Source organism: Hippoglossus hippoglossus, chromosome 13, assembly GCF_009819705.1.
Source record: "Hippoglossus hippoglossus isolate fHipHip1 chromosome 13, fHipHip1.pri, whole genome shotgun sequence".
Lineage (NCBI taxonomy): Eukaryota > Metazoa > Chordata > Actinopteri > Pleuronectiformes > Pleuronectidae > Hippoglossus > Hippoglossus hippoglossus.
Genome location: NC_047163.1, coordinates 6,376,481 through 6,394,506, shown reverse-complemented (window position 1 = coordinate 6,394,506; position 18,026 = coordinate 6,376,481). Strand labels below are relative to the sequence as shown.

Below are 18,026 nucleotides of genomic sequence, written 5' to 3'. Positions count from 1 at the left end.
GTAGCCTAAACAGGACAAATTAAACACCTTTTAAGTTTTTATGAAAACAGAAGGCTTGCACAGGTTCTCTTTCATGTTTGAAGTGGAGGGTGAGGTGAGAGGTATTTAGCTGCAACATTAAACTTCACCACTAGATGTCACTACATTCTACACACTGAACCTTTAAAGAAAAAAATTACACAACCTCTCAATTCCTGCAGCAGTAAGATTGTACAACCAGCTCTTAACAAGGGTTTATTTTACTATCTTATTAAAAAGATACGGATACTGCACAGTGGTCTTGGTGTATAAAATAAAACACCACCAATATAATAATGTATATTAATTAAGTGTATTACACACATGCTTTAAGAATTATTAAAGTCACACTACAGTGAGTATGAATCTTCTCTTTGTGTAAAAGTACAGCTGGAGAAAAACCAAAAGTATCATACTCTCCATCTCCCTGACTCAGTGTCAACAAACTCTGAACATTAGAGGCTTCACAAATGGAAGATTCCACTGAGGAAATGCTGTGTGAGATTGTACAGACACATTCAAGAAACTGGTAAATCGGACTATTTGTGTTCTTATTTTTAATTACAGACTTGAATATTGAGTGAATTTAACATGATTTTATGATGTTTTCCAACAAACTTGTAATAATGTGCATAATAATGCCGGTCCTGATTTTTGCATGTGTGGAATACTTGCCTTTTTTGGAGTTTTTTTTCCAGCAGCATTAACATTTGGGTCAAAGTTAGGTAAGAGTGGGGGATTACCTGCTGTGGATTAACAGGGACTAGAGGCCACATGTAATACAAGGAGTTTACAATTTCTGTTCTTAAGTGTCCTCAATACTGTGTTTGGAGTATTACTTTAGTTTTTGGAGATTAAACACTTAAAGGACACATTTCCACTTAAAGGACACATTTTCACCCTAACCCTAGACATTCCTACCGTTTCCAAATAAAGGTCGAGCGCACTTGAAAAACACTTGTCACTTTACTTTGGCACACAAACAGTATGACCACACATATGTTGTGCATTATACAAAAGTTGAAACCTGCAAATTATAATACGTAATGTGCTGTATGTGGGTGAAGGCTTCCATGAATGATACACTGAGGCTAAAAATAGCACTTGTGCAAATCTGTTTCTGCTTGTTGACATTGGCACCTTGTTCAGGACTCGAGAGCAGTCAACACGGAAATATGTGGAAGAGGCCTTCGTCCCACTCGTCCTCTGGAGTGGGATCGGGGCTGTTATCATCAGGGAGTTGAGTGGTTGTGTGCTTAGCACTTAGTCCTTGTGTTTCTAGTCAGAAGGTTTTATCTTCAGAGGACGAAATGACCATGACCTCTCGGCTCTTAAAGTCCCACACCGCCGTGAGGTGGAAGGCCATGTTGGAGAAGACCACGAGATACTCAAACAGGGCGAAAAATGTATAACCTGTAAAAAAAAAAAAGACAAAAGAGAATGTAACAGACGTGTTTTGGGAATTTTGTGGGCATTTCCAAATTTTCCAAAGATTTAAATACTTACTCCCTGATTCACAGTACATGTTGTGTTTATAATAAAAGAATCCAGCAAAAGCACAGAAGGATACGTTGAGAAGTAAACAACGCACTTTCCAGAGGTGAGACTTTGCATCCTGTATGGGAATTTAAAAAAAGTCTGGGTTGGATTGAAATTCTGCAAATGAGGGATTTCCACTTGTAAATCTTAAAGGAGATGAACGCCACCTTACCTCAGGACTCAGAGAATACTTCTTAATAGCCTTCCACAAACGGCAGGTTATCAGCATGTGGACGAGGGAGCTGACAAGGAACAGGACGAAGCCTTCCTTATGTACAACTGAGGGAAAATATACACATAGAAATAAGATTTGATTTGAAATATCTCCTGTAGAAGATACTGGGATTGAAAATGATGTCATTACACGGATCACTCACAGTATGTCTCACTGGACGACACATACGTGAGGAGCAAGAGGCCGAGGTTTTCGGTAAGAGAGAAGGCCAGGTTCAAGCAGCTGAGTGAACTCTCAGGGAACTTGGAGGCGAAACGCGTCTTGTAAAATTTGAAGTAGGTAAACGCCACCAGTAACCTCGGGGCCGAGTGCAGTCCGATGCAGAAGCGCCATATGTGGCACTCGGGGCTTAGGCTTATTGAGGCACTGATGGATGGCAGGTAGTTAGGGACCTGGAAATTTAAAGTCAAATCTCAAACCAAGGACAAGTAAAAGAAAACAAAAACAAAAGGAGAGAACATATTTCTTGTAAATTAAATATATTATAAATTGTACGGATCTGTCTCAGTTTTGTTAACATTGAGCTAAGAAAAATACAGTTTGCAAAGACATTACCTGGCAGTGTGTGCCGGTGGAGTCCTCATAATGAAAAACCGAGGAGATGAAGACACATGTTATTAGTCCGAGCAGTGGCAGACACACAGTCGTCACCACACAGGTTGTGAATGAAATCCTGATGACCAGGGGCCGCTCGTGCCCAAAGATATTTGAGCCCTGAAGCATCTTGGTCTGAAAGTATGGACAAGTCTGATTTATAAACATCTTCAACACAATTCATGCAGTAATGAATGTGGTAATAATAAACGTCTAAATGAGGAGGCTGCTAATAAGGTGCATTTAAAATAAAACGGTCGGTATTTACGTTTGTGATTTGCATGCATTTGCAGAGATGAACCCACCTCTGATGTGTTTACTGTTCACAAATAGCCGCTGTCGCCTCTGGCAGGTGAATAACTACGCTGTAACGGGAGCGTTCATTGAATCAGGCGGCGGGATGAAAATGGATACGGTGCGGATCATCCTCCGACATGTTTCGCATCAGCTGAATTTACGTCAGATGAAAAACAGGCCTGCGGTCGCAGCATCGTCCATGTGCGACAGAAAGTGGGAGGAGAAAAAAACCCAGTTGTGTTTGTAACGGCACGAGCACCCGGAAGAGAAAGCGAGCGGAGGAGAGAGCTGAGGATGCCACGTGAGAATACGTCAAAAAATGACCACAGGCGAGAAATTAAACGTGTCTCGTGCTAATTATTCAATAGTATATACGATGTAAAACGCATAAAGCGAATATCATTGATTATTAGTTATTGATTATCAGAGGATGAGGCTGGGAGCTGTCCGCGGTGCTGAACCACAGGAATCATACACAAAGGCTTTATTGTCATATGCAGAAATAAACAAGTTATCAATGCAATGGAATTCTTAGTTGTCTTGTCTCTGCCTGGTGCCTTCATGTATTAAAATAAAAAATATAAATAAAAAAGCCAGAAAAATCCAAAGAAAAAAATGAAACATTTAAATATGTATACATAAATATAATGGAAACTAAGTTTTAATCATAAATAAAAGGGATAAGAGATAAACAGCTGAGGTAGATTAAGGTGATTTATGTATGCTAAAAAGAGTAAAAGACAGTATAAAAGTCAGTGCAGAATTATAACAGATTGTGCAAAAAGACAAAAAGGTGCATGATGTTCACTGTGTGCAAATTGTTAAAAGTGCAAAAAGTTGCATTAAGTCCTTGTTGGTTATGTGTGGGGGTGGGAGGGGGCGGGGGCAGTGGCTTGGAGATGTTAGTCAGTCTTGTGGCTTGGGGGTAGAAACTGTCCTTGAGCCTTGAAGTCCTTCATTTCACACTCCTATCCCGTCTGCCAGATGGAAGGAGTATTCATCGTTGTTACTGATGTGACCCAGGTATGTTGTGTCATCAGCAGATTTTAGGATTGTGGTGCTTTTATGTGAGGCTGCACAGGTAGCACATGTGTGTGTGTGTGTGTGGCTGGTCCTCACAAATTCAATGGGCTGTTGGAGGGTTAAGGTTAGGGTAAGGGGCTAGGGAATGCATTATGTCAATGAGTGTCCTCACAACTATAGAGAGACGTGCATGTGAGTGAGTGTGTGTGTGTGTGTGTGTGTGTGTGTGTGTGTGTGTGTGTGTGTGTGTGTGTGTGTGTGTGTGTGTGTGTGTGTGTGTGTGTGTGTGTGTGTGTGTGTGTGTGTCTAACATGTTGTATGTTGTACCAGGACTTGTTCATTCCGTCAGTCCCCGCCTCTCACTCTTCTCTGCAGCTCAGACTCTGCACTAGTGCACTAATCACAGCTGGATTCCTCATCGCTGTATTCATCATTATTTTTTATCCTTTTTTTCGTTTCAGTTTTTCATTTTCATTGAATGAAGCCTGTTTGGCGCAGAGCAGCTCAAATGGTCTTTGGATCGAGATGATTTGTTTCTGCAAGATGAAACGATGGAGACTCCGAACTTTATTTCGGTTGCTTCTGTGTATCAGTGTTTTGCCAAGTAAGTTTACATGCATTTTATTGTAAGTTTACCTGATGTGATCCAAAATGTTGCCTATTTGAAACTCTGTGTTATGAAAGACGCTCCAAACTGGAATTCGCACTGGTTGTATTTTTATTTGATTAACACCATTGTTTTTGTATTTTATGGATCATTCATCTCTTCTCATTTGTTCCTTCCTCTTCCATGAAAGCTGTTACACAGAAACTTGCAGGTGGTTGTGAAGGGATTTTGCCGTCATCATAATCCTGTAAACCTTCCTTTGTATCCAGCTCAGCGTTAACATCTGGCCTCCCCAAATCCAACGCTGAGACTGGAAAAGAAGACCCAGTTAGAAGATCTGTTATATGTTGTTTTCATTTTTAAAACCTTTCACAATATCATCTCACAAGTTTCCTGTTCATGTGAAGTTATAAAACTAGAACCTCCCTCATAAAACCTGAAGAATACATTATGTTTCTGGTTGAAACATTTCTAACATCACTCTTTTCACAGGACATGAATGTATAATCTCCCTGTTTAGACTCGTTCTGATACTCACATGTTGTGCGTCCAGTGGATTAATGGTTCAATCAACACATGCTACGCTCCACATGCACAGGCTGAAGGGAGGAAGTCGCTGCTGGTGCATAATGTCAGATTTGCCTGATCTCTTTACAGCTTTAGAGAAGGGCACTCTCACCCGACATCCCATTTGTCCCCTTCCACCATCTGTCACGCAGCCATGTTCTCTAACATGTTCTCCCTTATTTCCCACCTCAGCATCAAGTGCTCCAGACAGAAAATATAAATACATAAAATGTAAAGTAACTGGAATAAAACAGATGCTTTGTGGTGACGTGGCTGTTTCTGTCCCTGTCGTAGCCTGTTGGTGTGCAAACGGGATATATGCTCAGAAGCTCCTGAAAGATTTATTCGCCAACTATACGAGTGCGCTGAGGCCTGTGGAGGACACGAACAACATCCTGAATGTGACCCTGCAGGTTACGCTGTCGCAAATTATCGACATGGTAAAGCACCACAGTGGACACAAGAGTAACTGTTGAGACAACAACTGGTTGATTGATTGATAAGTCAGTCCACAGAATCAAAAAATCATTTCAGTCATATTTAAGCAGCATATACAAATACATTTGATTCTAACGTCTCAAACTACACAATTAGAAGATTTTTTCTTTTTTACATCTTTATGTAATCTGAGTATATTTGAGTTGTAGTCCTATGGTTGAACTAAACAAGTGATTCAAAGTCGTCTCTTTAGGCTCTGGGGAGGTTTTGGGTTTTATTTTGAAGCATTCATCCAAAAAAATAGATTAACTGATAATGACAACAATTGTTAGGCCCCATCCTAGTGCTGATACCCACACACTGGCATCAAACCAGTAATGCCACTTCACATTCTTGTTTAACTAAATACATTTCTCATTCTTTTATTTTTTCCAATTATCAATTGTTGTTTTACAGGATGAGCGAAACCAAATTTTGACTGCATATTTATGGATACGACAAGTGTGGGTTGACGCCCACCTCAAATGGAATAAAGATGATTACGATGGACTCGATACCATCCGCATACCTAGTAGTTATGTATGGAGACCTGATATAGTCCTATATAACAAGTAGGTCGGACTGGTATTGGGTTAATCATGCCAAGACTGTTCTGCTGTGACTCTTATTGGTCAGGATACATGGCACAAGCTGAGCAGTCCTTGAAGTTGTTATTCACCGGAGTGTCCAGGCCTCTGTCTGAATTCTATACACCAGTAATGCAATTAATCTTTATGTCCATGCAGCTCAAAATAAGGCGAATTCAAGCATATTCATAGTTTATTTCAGAGCCAAGAACAAGGCGAGAAGTCATTACATTGTTTATTGTGACCTAAAAACATCATGTGGGGTCAACACAGGCTTAAATATGTAAACACAAACATTTTGCATTACTGAAATGATATAAAATGCAGACACAACACTGAGGAAAGAGTCCAACTTTCCAAAAGGAGTTGATTCTTCCCTCAGTAGGCGTCCTTGTGCCTTTGTATCCTGATCAAGTTTATTTTTCTCCACCTACTCCAGGAAATTAAAATATCTTTTAAAGGTACGCCAAAAAATCTTGGTATGTGAAGATTAGTAGAAGTACAGCTGCTCTAATTTCTTAAAGTTTTCTCTGTGTTTCAGTGCAGACAATCATTTCACTGGCCCCATGGACACCAATGTGGTGATCCGACACAATGGGGAGATCATGTGGGATTCCCCCGCTATCACCAAGAGCTCTTGCAAAGTGGACGTGTCTTTCTTCCCCTTCGACGCTCAGCAGTGCAGGTTCACGTACGGCTCCTGGACCTACAATGGGAACCAGCTGGACATCCTGAACGCCATGGAGAGCGCGGACCTGGCTGACCTGGTGGACAACGTGGAATGGGAGGTGCAGGGCATGCCGGCCAAGAAGAACATTATCCAGTACGGCTGCTGCGCTGACCCCTACCCGGACGTGACCTACACACTGAAACTGAAGAGAAGAGCTGCCTTTTACGTCTTCAACTTGCTCATACCGTGCGTGATGATCTCTTTCCTGGCTCCACTGGGCTTCTACCTGCCGGCTGACTCTGGAGAGAAGGTGTCTTTGGGGGTCACCGTGATGCTGGCCCTCACTGTCTTCCAGCTGCTGGTTGCAGAGATCATGCCGCCATCTGAGAACGTACCTCTTATTGGTAAGTGCAAGGTCAAAGTCACTCAGGTAAAAGTCTGTTGATTCCCTTATCTTATTTTCTTCCACAGGAAAATATTACATCTCAACCATGACCATGATCACGGCCTCCACTGCCCTGACCATCTTCATTATGAACATCCACCACTGTGGCCCCGATGCAAAGCCCGTTCCCAAGTGGGCCAAGACAGTCATCCTGCAGTACATGGCCAGAATGTTCTTTGTTTATGAAGTCGGAGAGAACTGCATGTCGCCACAACCAGAGAAGCAGGAGCTTCCTCTGGGGACAAACACCGACTGCACCATGAACGGTCAGGCAGGAGCAGGCCGAGAGGACTGTGCCTTCAAAATGGAGCGAGCACAAGAGACAGAGAACGCAGAGGAGAGGGAGGACATCGATCAGATGATGAGTCCCATGGGCTCAATGGGGAAGAACCCAACAAACCACTACAGTGCTTGGAAAAACGGTATTTTCATGAGCATGGACTGCGGAGATGCGGCAGGTCCGAGGAGATGCAGGAAACCAGGTGTTAGCGACGGAGAGAGAAACGACAGGGAGACGTCCTGCAGCAGCCAAAGCTATGAGAGGCAGCTGCTGCGTAACATTGAGTACATAGCCAACTGCTACAGGGACCAGAGGGCCACGCAGAAAAGGACTGGGGAGTGGAAGAAGGTGGCCAAAGTTTTAGATCGCTTCTTCATGTGGATTTTTTTCATAATGGTGTTTTTCATGAGCCTGCTCATCATGGGAAAAGCCATCTAACTGCAGAACATTGGTGTGCTCATCATAAATATCCTTACAGAGTAGCAGAGGAGCTATTAGTTTCTATATTTCATCCAGAAACGTAACGAACATTCAGATTTCCAAAGCTCGTAGAAACATCTGGAGGCCGTATCACGACCTGCCCTCCTTGAAGCCTGACTATAATTAAATATTTGATAAACTTCTTATTTATTTGTTGTTGACAACTTGCATTACCTAACTTTCAACCTAATGTTGTGTCAAGTTTTAAAGCTCAGCCCTGTCAAAAACATGTTCAACCGATTCTATTTCCACAATTTTAAGCTTTTATTTGGAAAGTGTTTTTGCTTTATGATTAGTTTCTGTACAGCAACATTTATTTCTTGATATCAGAAGTAATGGGTCAAAGGATTAACACAAGCTGGTGACAAATAAATATGATATCCACTGCTGCTTCACGAGTTCTTTTATTATATTTCATTTGTTCAAGGAGCTTGTTGTGTATTATCCCCGATGGACTATGACTCTTTAATCTGAGCCCAACGGAAAAAACTGACTGAAGGCTAAATCAGCAGAACTGTGTTTTTAATCACATTTGAATATTAAAAACTATTTGGAAAATTCCACATTATTTAAATTCTACAATTAAGGGACAACTTGAACTTGCATTAAGGGACAACTGCACGTCTGCAGGGCTCTGTTGTTCAGCTCCTTGCTCTTCTTGATCCAGCAGATGAGGGCTATTCTGAAGTAGGTGACGGCGATGCCCCCGATTGAGCAGCTGAACAGCAGCACGGTGAAGAAGAGTCCGTAGATGTTGTTGATGGACACGTCCTCGCATGACAGCTTGAACAGCGACGCGTTGTCACAGTACGCGTTTTGGATCACTGACCTACAACGAGACAGCCTCACCGTCAGGCCCATCAGGACGGACACGAGCACCAGCGACGCCCCCCACGCGCTCGCCGACAGGACGATCACGGCTCGGGTCGTCATGATGGAGTGGTACCGGAGCGGGTGGCATATGGCCACGTATCTGTCAATGGCCATGATGACGAGGATCATGTGCGAGGCCGAGCCGAACGTGTGGCTATAAAAGGCCTGGACCACGCACTGGTTGTAGGTCATGAAGCGCTCGGTGGAGATGACGTGAGCCATCAGCCGGGGCAGCATCACGGTGTTACCTATCAGGTCATTGACGGGCAGGTTACAGAAGAGCAGGTACATGGGCTGGTGCAAACTCTTCTCGCTGATGATGAGCGCCAGAACGCCGATGTTGGAGAAAAGCAGGGAGGAGTAAACGAACAGCAGCAGGAAGAACACGGGGTACGTGAACTCCGGAGAAATGTCGAAGCCTTGGATTCGCAGGAGGTCGCTCGCAACTGTCGTGTTTCTTTCCATTCTGTTTAATTTGATGGGAAAAAACTGCAAGAGAAGAAAATGTTAGATGCTTTACACAAAGTTTACTGGGAGAAAAAATAAAATACACGGAAATAACAAATTTATATAAATATTTTGAGTTCCATATTCAGTTCCATTTGCTGCACATTAAATCTTTTTGTCCAAAATGAGTGAATAGTAACAGAAAATTTGTCAGAAAAACACATTCAATAAATTGCAAAATAAATAACTGCTGCATGTAAACACAATACCAACATCACATATTAGTTTTCGTCTTCTTCTGTTCTCCTGTAAAAACACAACTCATCATCAGAGCACCAAGGAAGACACAATTACAGGATAAAAATTAAATTAACCATAAAGATGAATAGTGGTGGCATTAGTGACATTAAATGGGATGAGGACCTTTATCCTATACACATATATAAACCAATAAAACCTATAACCAGACACAGTCCCGGTGTGAAATAACAAACACATACAGTAGGTGACAGTAACTTGCCTTCGAGGAGGGAATCTGGGCTCAGCAGCTACATTTTGATCTCTTTTATCCTCAGCGTGAGAAACATCAACACAATGTCTTCCCCATTAGGACGGCAGAGTTTTTATTCAGCAAGGGTTCGAACCCCCTGCACAATCGATTCCCAGGTGGAGATGTTTAGACATATCTATGTTGGAAAAAACTCCCCTGAGGTCAGAGGTCAGATGCCCCTCCAATGAAAGAGGTATCACATTGCTTTTGTGACTGAAGTCAAAATTTCTTGCAGTAAGTTATTTTAAATACACCTCATCAGTCAAAGATAGTTTTTGCAAATGTATGTTATTGTGTTGGTTTGTTCGATTTTCAGCAGCGTTACACAAAAGCGGGTTTACAGGAAATGCGGTGGCAGGATGAGACACTGGCCAAGACAGACCCCTGGAAATTTGGGGACAAATCAAAGCAGCTGGATCAGGAATCGACTGTGGACGAGAGAGCTCCACGCACTGCAAACAATTTGACAACACATGCTCTGCAAAAAGTCACAACGCATGCAAAAACGGAAACTCGCTGCAAATTGCAAGAAAAACACCGGAAATGTTTCCGGGGGACCCAAAAAAGTGATGAGCCTGACTGTAGGTCAATGCTTTGTGAAGTTCCATCACCACTGACGTGAAGCAGACTTTAATAACTTCATAAAGCAGTATGGTATTTATTTTCAGGTACATAACAACAAGGCCGTTCTCCAATGACAGATGCCTTCACAAAACCGTCTCACGACCACTTCATGGCCTGTGCACATCAACATCCATGAGAGTGAACCTTTGCACCTGATGTCATAGAGGTCACCAGTCTCTATATCTGGATTTATGTGTAGGAGTTTAAAAATCGATCAACTTTAACGTGTTGCGGTTGAGAATAAACTCATAAAATCAAGGGGCCACCGATCACAGATTTACACCATGTTGTAAGTGTACAGGGAAAAGACCACAGAAAATAATCATGTGGTCAAATCAATTAACAAACTCAAGGGTCCATTTCATCCATTTCTCTTGGGTGAGGGGATGAGTGTAATGTCCTAACGTCCTAATGTCCTAACAATGTCCTTGTTCCCAAAGGCCTGATGTGACCACTTCAGTTCCACACTGTTTCAATTAGTGTTTTTCTTCGGGGACACATGGACATAAAAAAGAAAACAAGAAAAAGCTGAAAAACACCATTTTAATGTTATATATTTTAAATTTACAGAGTTATTTCACATATTAATACAAACAAGGAGCCGCTTGTTAGAAAACAATGTACTTTAAAAGAGTAAAAAACACATTTTCAGCAAAGACTATGTCGAGCTGCTTTATGTTGAACTGTGAACTTAATATAAATGTTAACAGGATATCAACAATACTTGAGTTAAATTGAGAAATCAAATGTTGGAAAGATGTTTACTGTATTTCTAACCTCCTGTGGGTGTCATTCAACAACATCAGTCATTAGCTAATAACAAAAGACGTCATTATCACCCTGTGGTTTGCTATTTGTCCAGAGAGTAATTACATCCTGAGACAGTTAATAACACATCATTTAATCAGGTCCCAATGAGGCTCATTAATAAATTAGCTTTGACAATGTAATGAGGCATCTATCTGATGTAATCCTGTCGACCGAATCCAGTTACATGTAAAACATATGAATTAAAGGTTATTGTGTCATATCATTATTTCTGTAATTTAATGAAAAGTAATGATAATAAAATAAGTTTAGAGCCTGATTTCTACGTCTTGATGTCTCAAGAGTTCTACAGCCACAAAATGTGGAATTAAAGAGGATAGTCGGAGAGAGAAACGACAGGGAGACGTCCTGCAGCAGCCAAAGCTATGAGAGGCAGCTGCTGCGGAACATTGAGTACATAGCCAACTGCTACAGGGACCAGAGGGCCACGCAGAAAAGGACTGGGTAGTGGAAGAAGGTGGCCAAAGTTTTAGATCGCTTCTTCATGTGGATATTTTTCATTGTGGTGTTTTTCATGAGCCTGCTCATTATGGGAAAAGCCATCTAACTGCAGAACTTTGGTGTGCTCATCATAAATATCCTCACAGAGCAGCAGAGGAGCTATTAGTTTCTATATTTCATCCAGAAACGTAACCAACATTCAGATTTCCAAAGCTCGTAGAAACATCTGGAGGCCGTATCACGACCTGCCCTCCTCGAAGCCTGACTATAATTAAATATTTGATAAACTTTACCTAACTTTAAACCTGATGTTGTGTCAAGTTTTAAAGCTCAGCCCTGAAATAGCAAATTAAATCAAAAACATGTTCAACCGATTCTATTTCCACAATTTTAAGCTTTTATTTTGAAAGTGTTTTTGCTTTATGATTAGTTTCTGTAAAGCAACATTTATTTCTTGATATCAGAAGTAATGGGTCAAAATATTAACACAAGCTGGTGACAAATAAATATGATATCCACTGCTGCTTCACGAGTTCTTTTATTATATTTCATTTGTTCAAGGAGCTTCAGTGCAGATGCAGTGTAACATATGTAAAGCCAGTAAACAATTCATTACCTCTGTCACGGAGATTGTGTTTTCAAGAATTTATTTGTCTGTTGGTTTATTTGTTTGGAGGATTATGCAAAAACGACTTCATTGTTTTTCACCAAACTTGGCGGAGGATGAGGCCTGAAGAAGAATCATGTGTGGGGATGTTGGGCCTCGGCAGAGGAGTCTGCTCCACTGAATTAAACTCTAGTCATTTAATTAATGGAATTGAAAACTTAATTTTACTAATTTAATAATATGTAGGAAATAAATAGACACAGAAATAAACATTGTGAGGTAAATATGTACATGTGATTCATTCTAGAAATAAACAATCAACCTATTTTAACAGAGAATGTTGAGAAACACAACCAGGCAATGGTTGTGTGTGTGAAAACAAGTCTCAGAGTCACTGACGTGGATTATCTGTTAAATCCCCTGGATCACAACCATTTGCCTCCTTCTTGTTGTGTATTATCCCCGATGGACTATGACTCTTTAATCTGAGCCCAACGGAAAAAAACTGACTGAAGGCTAAATCAGCAGAACTGTGTTTTTAATCACATTTGAATATTAAAAACTATTTGGAAAATTCCACATTATTTAAATTCTACAATTAAGGGACAACTTGATAAGACCTTTCTCACCTTTTATAAATAGATCTTTGTGAACACATGATTGTTACAGCAAAACGTTTTGGAAAGGCAGGAACAGATTTATTTTACATTGCATTAAACGTCCCTTTAACTGAGTGAGAATAAAAACTCAAACATACTCAAATTCTATCTTCACTGATCGTCATTATTATAGCAACGATTTGAGGAAAATGTTTTATTTTATCATCCTGGTGATTTTTTTGACAAAGTGAGTATAACACAACTCAAAATAAACACAATAGGAATCATTGCATGCTATTGAAACAGGCGTCTTTGTATAAAACACATTTTAGTTTAGTCATTATGTTACATATATCTGTCTTTATGTTTTGAGCAGTGTGAAACAGCAGATGTTAGGTCGCAATCACCTTCCTGCGAATTATCTGAATAATTTTATCACGTAATAATCTCGTTTGCATTCCATAAATGATCGGATTCAAGTTAGCAGGGATCACATGGAACAGAATATATGCGATCTTCCTCAAATCCGGGTAATTGGGGAAACGATGCAATATGATGGTTAAGAATCCCGACCAGAGCATAATGAGGTAGAGGACGAGGTGGCTCGCGCACGTCTGCAGGGCTCTGTTGTTCAGCTCCTTGCTCTTCTTGATCCAGCAGATGAGGGCTATTCTGAAGTAGGTGACGGCGATGCCCCCGATTGAGCAGCTGAACAGCAGCACGGTGAAGAAGAGTCCGTAGATGTTGTTGATGGACACGTCCTCGCATGACAGCTTGAACAGCGACGCGTTGTCACAGTACGCGTTTTGGATCACTGACCTACAACGAGACAGCCTCACCGTCAGGCCCATCAGGACGGACACGAGCACCAGCGACGCCCCCCACGCGCTCGCCGACAGGACGATCACGGCTCGGGTCGTCATGATGGAGTGGTACCGGAGCGGGTGGCATATGGCCACGTATCTGTCAATGGCCATGATGACGAGGATCATGTGCGAGGCCGAGCCGAACGTGTGGCTGTGAAAGGCCTGGACCACGCACTGGTTGTAGGTGACGAAGCGCTCGGTGGAGATGACGTGAGCCATCAGCCGGGGCAGCAGCACGGTGTTACCTATCAGGTCATTGACGGGCAGGTTACAGAAGAGCAGGTACATGGGCTGGTGCAAACTCTTCTCGCTGATGATGAGCGCCAGAACGCCGATGTTGGAGAAAAGCAGGGAGGAGTAAACGAACAGCAGCAGGAAGAACACGGGGTACGTGAACTCCGGAGAAATGTCGAAGCCTTGGATTCGCAGGAGGTCGCTCGCAACTGTCGTGTTTCTTTCCATTCTGTTTAATTTGATGGGAAAAAACTGCAAGAGAAGAAAATGTTAGATAGTTTACAGGGAGAACAAATAAAATACACGGAAATAACAAATTTATATAAATATTTTTTGTTCCATATTCTATTTTTGGTCCAAAATGAAATAAAGTGAATCGTTACTGAAAATATTTACATTAACTTGTCAGAAAAACACATTCAATAAATTGCAAAATAAATAACTGCTGCATGTAAACACAATACTTACATCACATATTAGTTTTCGTCTTCTTCTGTTCTCCTGTAAAGACACAACTCATCATCAGAGCACCAAGGAAGACATGATTAGAGGATACAAATAAAATTGACCATAAAGATGCATAGTGGTGGATTTTAGTGACATTAAATGTGATGAGGACCTTTATCCTATGAATATATATATAAACCAACAACAACTATAACCAATCCCGGTGTTGTGTGAAATAACAAACACATACAGTAGGTGACAGTAACTTGCCTTCGAGGAGGGAATCTGGGCTCAGCAGCTACATTTTGATCTCTTTTATCCTCAGTGTGAGAAACATCAACACAATGTCTTCCCCATTAGGACGGCAGAGTTTTTATTCAGCAAGGGTTTGAACCCCCTGCACAATCGATTCCCAGGTGGAGATGTTTAGACATATCTATGTTGGAAAAATGTCCCTGAGGTCAGAGGTCAGATGCCCCTCTAATGAAAGAGATATCACATTGCTTTTGTGACTGAAGTCAAAATTTCTTGCAGTAATTTATTTTAAATACACCTCATCAGTCAAATACAGTTTTTGCAAATGTATGCTATTGTGTTGTGTGATGGAAATCTGGAAATACAAGTGGCTGGAAACACCAAAGTTATCCACGTCTATTTTAATAGGGGCTTTCTGCAGAAAGGATCAACACAGAGAGTCACAAGGATCTCAGAGTGAAGATGCAGGACACTCAAATGCAAGCATCTTATATAGGAGGACTAAGGCTGTCTCTCAGAACCAGTTAAGACTGGTTCTGTAGGTGCAGGAGAGAGAGGAATCTAAACACAAACACTGATTTACATGTGTTTCCTAAGGAGATAAGCAGACATACATTCCGTTCTTTGGAGGGTAAATAAGTGGCAAAAGGGTCTGGCAGTTTTCAGGTCATACACAGTTCAGACCATAAAACAGCTCAGGTCATAAAGCATTTGAACAGTTTGTTTATATATGTAGATACAGGTCATAAAAGTCTTTAGACAAGGCTGTAAAAACTTACTTCTAATTCCAAAATAGTTTGTCAACCATACCTAGTTAATTTTTTCTACTACAGTTGGTTTGTTCGATTTTCAGCAGCGTTACACAAAAGTGGATTTACAGGAAATGCGGTGGCAGGATGAGACACTGGCCAAGACAGACCCCTGGAAATTCGGGGACAAATCAAAGCAGCTGGATCAGGAATCGACTGTGGACGAGAGAGCTCCACGCACTGCAAACCATTTGACGACACATGCTCTGCAAAAAGTCAGAACACATGCAAATACAGAAACTGGCAAAAAAAAACATGGACATAAAAAAGAAAACAAGAAAAAGCTGAAAAACACCATTTTAATGTTATATATTTTAAATTTACTGATTTATTTCACATATTAATACAAACAAGGAGTTTGTATTAACAGGAGCTTGTAAGAAAACAATGTATTTTAAAAGAGAAACACATTTTCAGCAAAGACTCTGTCGTGCTGCTTCATGTTGAACTGTGAACTTAATATAAATGTTAACAGGATATCAACAATACTTGAGTTAAATTGAGAAATCAAATGTTGGAAAGATGTTTACTGTATTTCTAACCTCCTGTGGGTGTCATTCAACAACATCAGTCATTAGCTAATAACAAAAGACGTCATTATCACCCTGTGGTTTGCTAATTGTCCAGAGAGTAATTACATCCTGAGACAGTTAATAACACATCATTTAATCAGGTCCCAATGGGGCTCATTAATAAATTAGCTTTGACAATGTAATGAGGCATCTATCTGGTGTAATCCTGTCGACCGAATCCAGTTACATGTAAAACATCTGAATTAAAGGTTATTGTGTCATATCATTATTTCTGTAATTTAATGAAAAGTAATGATAATAAAATAAGTTTGGAGCCTGATTTCTACGTCTTGATGTCTCAAGAGTTCTACAGCCACAAAATGTGGAATTAAAGAAGATAGTCGGACTTTCATTTCAGTTCATAGTTCTGCTTTTGAGCATAAAAGTGTGATTGTAAAATAAATATAAAAAGTCTGGATGAGACCAAGACACATTCAATAAATTTGATAATTAAGAAAAAAACCAACTATTATAATGAAGGAGTTACAGACGTCTGAATGAAAACATTGATCAGATGCTGGTTTAGGTCCAAACACCCTCTTTAGTGAATTAAAGTACATGTTAGTAAATTATCGTTTTCCTCTTTTGTCTATTTCATATTTTAGGTTGTTCTTTAGCCACTTCCTTCACCATTAGCCTGTTTCCTTCAGAGCACCGTCTCCTCCCATCCACTTGATGGACGGATCAGTACTTTGAGCTCATTGAGACTCGATCTATAACTTCAGTTCCTTCTGCCACAGAAACTTAACTTTATTGTAATGAAGTAGTTTGAGGACACAGTTTAGGGCCTAAAATCCCTTTGGCGAACTGGAATATAAGTTCCTATTGTACCTTGTATTGTCTCTTTTTTTTTTTTACCTTCAGCATCCTGACACTCATCTTCACTGACTCTCCCAGAGGCAAACGCTGACGTAAACAAGTGATGGTGACGTTAGATAAAGGAAGGTGGGCAGGGCAGCTCTCACCTCTGTCAAAGGGACATTTCGTCTTAAACTGTGACTTCCTCAGACCTCCACTCAGTTTCCAACAATGAATTATCACGACTGTTTCTCTCTTCACTAATCGAAGCAGAGATGGACAACAGATCGTTCGGGTTCATGTCTGAGTTGACCCTGGACACCTTTCGCATTCCACATGGAGGGAAGTACCCCATATTCCTGCTGGGTATCATGATTTACTTATTTGGCATCATTTGCAACCTGGTCTTGTTGACTTTGATCGTTACGCAGAGGAACCTTCACAAACCCATGTACTTCATCCTGTTCAGTCTTCCTCTCAATGACCTGATCGGTATCTCTGCAATGCTGCCAAAAGTCCTGTCAGACATCGTCACGGAGACGAACAAGGTGTATTACCCGCTGTGTGTTTTACAAGCGTTCTTGCTCCACATGTACGGTGGAGGGATTTTGTTTATTCTCGCGGCGATGTCATTCGATCGCTACGTTGCCATCTGCATGCCGCTGCGTTACACCTCTGTCATGACCCCCGGGGTTCTTATCTGTATCATCTGTCTCGTGTGGGGTCTCGACTTTGTCTTGAACCTGTCACTGTTCTGTTTGCAGACCCGACTCCCGAGGTGCAGGTCTGTCGTCATGAACGTGTTCTGCGATAATCCGTCTCTGCTGAAGCTCACGTGCGAAAACACCACGGTCAATAACATCATCGGCCTGTTCAACACGGCTGTCATGCAAGCTGTGAGTCTGTCCGTTCAGGCCTTTTCCTACGTGAAGATTCTCATCACGTGCGTGCTCACCAGGAGGTCCGAGGCCAAGTCCAAGGCCGTCAACACGTGCGTCGCACAGATGGTCATCCTGGTCATATTCGAGATCACGGGAACTTTCACAATTTTATCTCACAGATTCAAAAACATCTCGGCCGACTTGCAAAAGATTATGGGCATGCTGATATTCCTTGTGCCCCCACTTCTGAATCCTATCGTGTACGGGCTGTACACCAGTGAAATAAGAAGCACACTCCTGAGAGTCTTAAAGAAAAGAGTTTCCATATAAAACTTCACAGATGATGATTAACAGCGATGAATTATTTCTCTTTAAG

The 18,026-nt window shown here is 41.2% G+C and overlaps 5 protein-coding genes across 5 annotated transcripts; 2 read left to right on the top strand and 3 right to left on the bottom strand.

The window, feature by feature from the left end:
• Positions 1-965: 965 nt before the first annotated feature.
• LOC117773383 (post-GPI attachment to proteins factor 2-like) lies at positions 966-2,829 on the bottom strand. Its single transcript, XM_034605252.1, has 6 exons — positions 2,692-2,829; positions 2,348-2,521; positions 1,935-2,184; positions 1,730-1,836; positions 1,525-1,633; positions 966-1,431 (listed from the first exon to the last, which is right to left on the bottom strand). The coding sequence occupies exons 2-6, from the start codon at positions 2,513-2,515 to the stop codon at positions 1,301-1,303; spliced, it is 765 nt and encodes a 254-aa protein (XP_034461143.1). The 5' UTR covers positions 2,516-2,521; positions 2,692-2,829; the 3' UTR covers positions 966-1,300.
• Positions 2,830-4,360: 1,531 nt separating this feature from the next.
• Positions 4,361-8,244, top strand: chrna10a (cholinergic receptor, nicotinic, alpha 10a). The gene is made up of 4 exons (XM_034605249.1): positions 4,361-5,320; positions 5,775-5,929; positions 6,486-7,018; positions 7,086-8,244. The coding sequence occupies exons 1-4, from the start codon at positions 4,874-4,876 to the stop codon at positions 7,775-7,777; spliced, it is 1,827 nt and encodes a 608-aa protein (XP_034461140.1). The 5' UTR covers positions 4,361-4,873; the 3' UTR covers positions 7,778-8,244.
• Positions 8,245-8,401: 157 nt separating this feature from the next.
• Positions 8,402-9,157, bottom strand: LOC117773076 (olfactory receptor 5B12-like). Its single transcript, XM_034604771.1, has one exon. The coding sequence runs from the start codon at positions 9,155-9,157 to the stop codon at positions 8,402-8,404; it is 756 nt and encodes a 251-aa protein (XP_034460662.1).
• A 3,761-nt stretch (positions 9,158-12,918) lies between these two features.
• On the bottom strand, positions 12,919-14,386 carry LOC117773381 (olfactory receptor 5B12-like). The gene is made up of 2 exons (XM_034605250.1): positions 14,357-14,386; positions 12,919-14,140 (listed from the first exon to the last, which is right to left on the bottom strand). Exon 2 carries the CDS (start codon positions 14,114-14,116, stop codon positions 13,181-13,183), a length of 936 nt encoding a protein of 311 aa, XP_034461141.1. The 5' UTR covers positions 14,117-14,140; positions 14,357-14,386; the 3' UTR covers positions 12,919-13,180.
• A 2,658-nt stretch (positions 14,387-17,044) lies between these two features.
• Positions 17,045-17,980, top strand: LOC117773382 (olfactory receptor 52B2-like). Its single transcript, XM_034605251.1, has one exon. The coding sequence runs from the start codon at positions 17,045-17,047 to the stop codon at positions 17,978-17,980; it is 936 nt and encodes a 311-aa protein (XP_034461142.1).
• The last annotated feature ends 46 nt before the right edge of the window (positions 17,981-18,026 follow it).